Genomic DNA, 7481 nt, shown 5'->3' with positions numbered 1-7481 from the left:
ATGAGGCCGTGGTGTAGCAGCAGAAGCACTGTGGTCCAGCTCAGCTTCAGTTATCTATTGCTAGTTTCCCCTAATGTGTCTCTGCCTTCTATAGCCAGTGTTCGATTTGTCCCAATTACCTGCGGTTCAGGTGGGAGCGCGGCAGATACAGGGCTTTAATAAAGCTAATTAACTCTGAGGTGAACTGGAAACGGAGGTGGGGAACAGTGGAGCAGCATATGGGCCGAAACTGAGGGAGAGGATAATCTCCGAGAGAAGTGTGACATTCATTAACACTACAGCACACACGTCATGGAGCACATCACACACACACACACACACACACACACACACACACACAGATGAGTCTTTATGGACCTTCTGACCACACTAGAGCTCTGAGGTCTTCAGCAGTGAGTGTGTGAGAGTGTGTGTGATACACTCCACAGTTTATTATTTATTTTTAAAGCAACAGTTGAAGAATAGAAACTTAATCTGGATTAACATTTAGGTGAAATTACAGCTCTAATCTGATACTCTCTCTCTCTCTCTCTCTCTCTCTGTCTCTCTCTCTCTCTCTCTCTGTGGTTGAAGTGGCAGAGAGGGGGGCCGCTCTCCATCATGGACGATGATGGTCACTCACTGTAGACCATCATTATGGACTAAAGGAGCTGAGTTCAGTGGCAGGCTGCTGCCACAGAGCTGCTCTACAGACAGACTCAGGAGATCTTTTGTTCTGAAAGCCATCAGACACTTCAGCTCTTCCCAGTGGGGCCAGAAGAGGGAAGAGGAGGGATGAGGAGACAGTCTGTCTTTCTGTCTGTCTGTCTGTCTGTCTATCTATCTATCTATCTATCTGTCTGTATGTCCATCCCTCCATCCGTCCGTCCGTCCGTCCGTGTGTGTCCGTCCGTCCATCTATCTGTCTGTCTGTCTGTATTTCTGTCTTTTCATCCGATTTTTATGGCTGTCTGTCGCTTGTATGGCTGTCTGCCTGTCTATCTATCTATCTATCTATCTATCTATCTATCTATCTATCTGTCTGTCTGTCTGTCTGTCTGTCTATCTTTCTGTCTATCTGTCTATCTATCTAGCTGTATGTCTGTCTAACTGTCTGTCTGTCCGTCTATCTATCTATCTATCTATCTATCTATCTATCTATCTATCTATCTGTCTTTCTGTCTATCTTTCTGTCTATCTGTCTATCTATCTAGCTGTATGTCTGTCTGTCTGTCTGTCTATCTGTCTATCTATCTAGCTGTATGTCTGTCTGTCTGTCTGTCTGTCTGTCTATCTATCTGTCTATCTATCTAGTTGTCTGTCTGTCTGTCTGTCTGTCTGTCTGTCTGTCTATCTGTCTGTCTGTCTGTCTGTCTATCTCTCTGTCTGTCCGCCTGTCTATCTGTCGCTGCAAAGAAAAGTAGCAACCGGCACGATGACAGAGCAGCAAGTGACACATCATGTTGGGATTTTCTCAGTGGCTCCAGAAAAAAATCATCAGACCAATCGTAATCACTGGTGGTCCGAGGTCCCCAGCTTCTGCTCTGTAAACTGTTTGTTCCTGCCAGCATTTTGTTCCTCTCAGACCTGCTGTTATTTGAATTCTCTAATTTATTCTGAATGTAGTTAATAAATACACATTTCATCCATTCATTATTATATTTTATTCATTATCATAGTTTCAGTTAAAAATTCAACTGTCCTGTATGTGAATTACACATTGCTTTTTGATTGACTTGTACTCTCAGTATGGCATTAGATTAGTATATTTAATATCTAATAATCTAATCATAGTCATTTGAATAAATTGTGCATTTAAATCATTTTTTTTCATGATATTTCTTATTTTTTGAGCTGCTCTAATAGATGTGCTCAGTTTGGGAGCAATACAGTACTACAGGTTCACTTCACCACCACAATAAATATAAACCACACAACACACACAGAGCTATTAGTCACTTTTTATTTAGAAAGAGTCCCAAAAAATAAACAAGTTGGCACACATTCATTTACAAAGTGACAGAACTGTCTGAAACGAGACTGAATCGACCCAAACTGGTTTTAAATGACAGCAGTAAAAGTGATATTAGTGATATTAGGTATATAGGTGGTAGTTGCTCTTGTGCTGAAGATGAAAAGTCATTTAAATACTGAAGCAAAGCAAAAAGAAAGAAACAAAAACATACGAATGTGCAAATATTTAAGCCAATTCACCTTTAAGACTCAGAGGACCTACAGTTTATGTTCTGGGTAACCTAGAATTCAGTATTCCACAGTTCGGTATCAGTTGTAAGGAATTTTTCAAATAATAACGAAGGCTGTGCTCAGCAGTGCTCACTGCCGCGTCGTGATCCAATGGAGAACGTCCAAAAGCACCACATCGGCCTGCGGTACCAGCAACTAAACATGCTCTGATGTTTTTTTAGCAATGTTTTGACATTTCATTTTCAACATAATTTTATGAATTATATCTCAATCCTTGGGATATAACCCCGGAAATTGAAGTTTGAGGGCAAAATCTTAACAGAGTCAAACTTAGAAGTTATAACATGCTAGTAGTGCTGAACTGTACTTTATTATGAACTGAAATAAACCAATAAAATCTATATTTGAATGACTGTAGTCCATCAAACTGTACATTTAGTTACAAAAGAAAAAGAAAACAAACGTACAGAATGTATTTACTACATTCACACTGATGACAGATTATAGTAGGACTATATTCAGTAGTAATTTGGCACACTCACATATTTGGCATTTTAAACAGACCAGTTTGTTGATGTGTAATGCGTCTATTCAATTCACAGCAAAACATTATGCAATAATACAATAAGGTACGTTATTTTTTGCTTTTTTTTTTTTTTTAGTTTTCATTAATATTGTAAACTGCATTTTTTTGTATTTTTGTTTATTAATTTATTTTTAACATTAGAACTGCTACCCTGATCCTCGATGAGAGAGAAAAAAACACAAACAACAGATCCTCGTAATGGAGCCGATGAAAACAAGAGTAACGTATCTGCGGCGCCACTAGTAGAACAGATCCAAATGTCAAGCATTGCTAGATATTTCAGAACACCAAAATGAGCTTCATGAGATTAAGTTATACTCGGAAAAGTTGGTAAGAATAAATTACGCGGTGATGAGCGATATATTTGGCGAACTAATAAGAGCGAGGCCTGAAAAGTACAGAGCGATTAAAGATGTACAAGTTTATATATTATATTTATATATTTATATGTATATGCAACCGGTATGTAAGCAGATTTCTTTAAAAGCTGTTTCTCGTGTGAAAATACATAAAAAATACTTTTTATAGCTATTTTTTGTTGTTTATTTTATTAACAAAAGAACATTGCACATCCTGATGCAGACGATGCCGGTGTGTGCTTGAGCCCACGTGAAGGTTTGGGGTGTGGCAGTAGCTACAAAACACACAAACACACGAATAATCTGACGATGACTAGCTTTCCCGCACGAGCTCTCAGCAGTCGACACTCTCCGCACGTCCGCCACCGGGGGAATGATGTCATCAGCCCCTGTTGTGTTGGAATAGATGGGATAGTTGGGATAGCGCTGTGAGTCTATTCAAAGGAGGGCTGGAGGAGGGACAATGTCTCTTTTTATCAAGCATGGGCCGCTGACTCCCATTCACGCGAGTGAGAGGGTGAGATAGAGAGAGATCGAGATAAAGAAAAAGAGAGAGAGAGAGAGAGAAAGAGAGAGAGAGAGAGAGGAAAAAGTGAGAGAAGGGGGAAAGAACTTGCTCTATTGAAATCCATTGTTTAAGGCACTCGACGGGGTCTTATCCCTCAGGACAGGTCGGTTAGGCTGACGCTCATGCCCACGCCAGGCCGGACGTAGGGTACGGCGGGCACGCCTTTAGGAAACTCTGGGCTCATCACGCGGCCGTTCTCTCCAGTACTACCAGTGATTGACAACCTCGCTTTGCTCCTCATCGCGTCCGAAAAGGTCACCTGTCGCACAAACACACACACACACACACACACACACACACAGCACACACACACACACACACACACACACACATACACATATAGCTTGTGAGCTCAAAAAGCCCTGGAAGTGTTCCTACCGTCTACACTGGACATCAGTGCTTTGGGGACACCTGGCCTTCTTCTGAAATAGGACTATTTTGCTGTTCTTGTTGGATGCACTATGTGTTTTTTTCCTGAGGCAGTAAATGCAGCAGATTCAGTGAGGTGTAATAGAGGAAAGGAAATTAAACAGCAGGAATGGTGGCCAGAAAGATTTTTAAGGCTTTGAGAACACTCTAAAAGGGGGGTTGATTTGCTGCTGGAACATCTAAAGTTTTTTTTAAAGTAAATAAACAATTTAATTGGCCACTGGCGCTTTTGGGGCGTGACAGTGCATTTCAATGTTTACGACCTTGATTAGTAAAACTCACACCTTTCCCATTGGCTCCTGGCACCATCTATTTGCAAATGGGGCATGTCTTGCACCCCCTCACTCAGAGCATCAGTGTGTATTCACCTCCCTTCTTATAGGTGTACTTGCCAGACTACAGTGTTGAGGGCTGTAAGAGCAAGTTACCACATTCTCTGCTGCTGAGTGTGTTAGTTTTAATTAGGTTTAATTCATAATGGATTTTTAATTGGATATTTTAAGTGCATACTGACCTTCAACACTCATCATCACGTTCATCAAGTGTTTTGAAAAAAATATATATATAACTAAAAAAAACAAACAGGTTCTCGATTTGAGAGCTGATAATGTTAATCCTACAAACATTCTAAAAACCTAGGTGTCCCCAAACATCTGACGCCCGTTGTAGCAGTGTTGAGACATCAACATGAACCAAACATGAGAGAGAACATCCAAACTGGAGACACAAACAAGTACCATATGGTCACTGAGGGGTTTGTAAGCAAAGCACAGTCAGGAACTCACATCACAGGCATGGATGGTCATGTAGAGGAGCAGCTGGACAGTCATACATGACCAATGGTGTCAACGAACAGGCTCAAATGATGGATGGAAAGAAAACATTTTTCTTTCATTATAGGGTGCAGAGGACAGCAGGGAGTAGGAGGGAAAGGGGACCAATAAAAAGAGGAGAAGAGGAAAGGGAAGGAGTCTTTGAATAGGAATCAAAGCCAATACAACATTACATATACGATCCACCTTCGTCCAAAATATCTCCTCATTCAATAGAACATTCAGGGGGTTATGGGGGAGTAGATGGAAGCCAAAGAGAAGAAGAAGAAGAAGAAGTGGAAGAAGAGGAAAAAGAAGAAGAGGAAGAGGAAGAAGAAGAAGAGGAAGAAGAAGCGTGCACGAGGGGAGAAATCAGGGACGACGGCCGTGTATCCTACCCCACTTAAATTTTTACACTTTCGATCCCATATACGTTGTACCCTTCCTTATAAGTGGCAAAATTCTGTGAATTCTGCGAGGAAGTGGGATTAATGTTCTGTGCATTCTTTGCCACCTTCATGCGCTTGGCCTCGGCCCGCGACTTGTAACAGAATTCGACCAGAGCCACCAGCATGGCCAGGCCCAGGCCGCCCACCAGGATGTAGAAGACGCCGGCCACGTTGCTCAGACTGAGCGCGCTCGTCTTTTCCTGAAAAACGTACACAGGGCCGTCCGTTAGTGGCTGGCGTGGGCCGCTCGCTCAAAACACTCAAAAACAACACATATATATTTATATACATTAAATATAGATATAGATATAGATATAGGTATAGGTATAGATATGTATATGTCAATGTGTATGTATATGTATGCAAATTCATGTAATCTTGGCTTCTATGTGGATACAAATGCACAGTTCAGGATGACAGCGGTGTTTAAGGTGCTTCTGGAAATGGGCAGTTTAACATGTTGGTCTGTGTGGGTCACTGAAAGCGATGTAGTGGATGGAGGTCAGTAGCTTGACTGTTTTTGAATGGAGTGCAGATTTACTGAAGCCTTTGATGTCTGGCCAAATGCAAAGCTCCAATAGCAACACGTTACAACACAGTTTCATGGTTACTGGTTTGGCTTGAGCTTAAAGGCGTACTCCAGCATGTCCAACCTGATGTCTTTCTGGAATAACTGTAGCATGTGGTTAGTTACCAGAGCCAGTCATTTCAGTGTGTAATTTCAGTGAACTCACGTAACAGCAGAAAACCTGCTGCCAGGAAATAAACCCCTGATATGAGACTTGCTAATTCTTTAACCATTACACCCTAATAATTTAACTTGTAATAATAATTTAATAAAGTGTAGGGATGAGATAATGAGATAATGAGATAATGCCTTGCCAAAGCTGCTCATATGAAAATTTAACATACTTTCAAACACTAGAAACATAAAAAAGTAGTTTTGTATTTCCATATCTCCAGTTCCTTTAATTTTTTAAAGATTTTGTGGCATCCATGGTGACTAGTGAGAGCTTTTGAAAGCTCCACCCACACTGTTACCCTGAGCGATGTGCCTTATTATTTCTTTATTCCCAGTTTTAGATTACCATGAATTAATAAATGTGGTGATGTATTACAGCAAATGCCTCCCTCTGGAAACTAGTCCCATCTCTCAAAGATTACATTAAACATATTTTAGTAAAAAAAAAAAAAAACCTTCTATTAGAAAACATTGCATAAATGTTTAGTTATTCAGTAACTGCCCATTCTTATTATACAGCATTTAGAAATGTGGAATTACTAATAATATAACAAATATCAATATTATATAAATAATAATAACAAATATCAATAATATAAAAGCAGTATGAGTATTACAGTACTAGCACTTGGCAACTTCCCAAGATTATATAATTACAAATAATCAGTATGAATCCGTGAATCAATTTAAACTAATAAACCAATAAACATTAAACTAGATAAACTGAAAAGTTCAGTCATCTCCATAATAATAATAATGAGAATAATAATAATAATAATAATAATAGAGCTAAAGAGCTAAATAAGAGCTATAAGAGCTAAAATTACTGAAAAAAATTATAATAAATCTAAAATCCACAATGAATTTACTTTAATAAGACAATTAAAGTATGCATAAAATCATAATATTTATTCAAACATGTAAAACTGCCTTTGTTGTCTAGTTTAGAGTGTTTATACCTGCACTGCTTAACTGTAACTCTTTTATTCTTTTCTACGTGCAAAAACTCTTGTGCAGAGTAATTAACACTTCATTAACATTAATAGATAACAGGTTGAGAAATGCTGGATCACTCCTTCAGTGCAGTTACGGTGCCGCATGCAAAAGGCTTGAGTGAATCAGTACCTATGTTTACGTGCACTCATGAACTCACAAATATAGCGAAGGCCAATGCAGTACACTGAGCTGTGGTATGGAGGTATGAATAAAGCTTGTATACAGAAGGCTAGAGGACCATTTAAAGGGATGCTCAAGACAAGGCATCTGGGGTAAGAAGGCACAGCTGAGACACGGACAGAGAGAAACACAGCGCTGCCGTGACACACAGACACACAGAGGTCATATTTACACAC

At 39.8% G+C, this 7481-nt stretch overlaps 1 protein-coding gene across 4 annotated transcripts in view; it reads right to left on the bottom strand.

Annotated features, from left to right (window-relative positions):
* Window positions 1–1928: 1928 nt before the first annotated feature.
* Window positions 1929–7481, bottom strand: part of gria2b (glutamate receptor, ionotropic, AMPA 2b) — a 48242-nt gene continuing 42689 nt past the window's right edge. For 2 of the 4 annotated variants that reach the window (XM_072663797.1, XM_072663796.1), the window contains exons 15-16: window positions 5453–5587; window positions 1929–3956 (exon numbers count right to left, since the gene is read on the bottom strand). In XM_072663797.1, coding sequence (XP_072519898.1) covers window positions 3792–3956; window positions 5453–5587 — 300 coding nt within the window. In that variant the 3' untranslated portion in view covers window positions 1929–3791. Of the gene's footprint in view, window positions 3957–5336; window positions 5588–7481 lie in introns of all 4 variants that reach the window. The other 2 variants (XM_072663798.1, XM_072663799.1) reach the window with 1 other exon arrangement.

Source organism: Salminus brasiliensis, chromosome 19 (genome assembly GCF_030463535.1).
Source record: "Salminus brasiliensis chromosome 19, fSalBra1.hap2, whole genome shotgun sequence".
Taxonomy (NCBI): Eukaryota; Metazoa; Chordata; class Actinopteri; order Characiformes; family Bryconidae; genus Salminus; species Salminus brasiliensis.
This window is presented reverse-complemented; position numbering and strand designations above follow the sequence as displayed.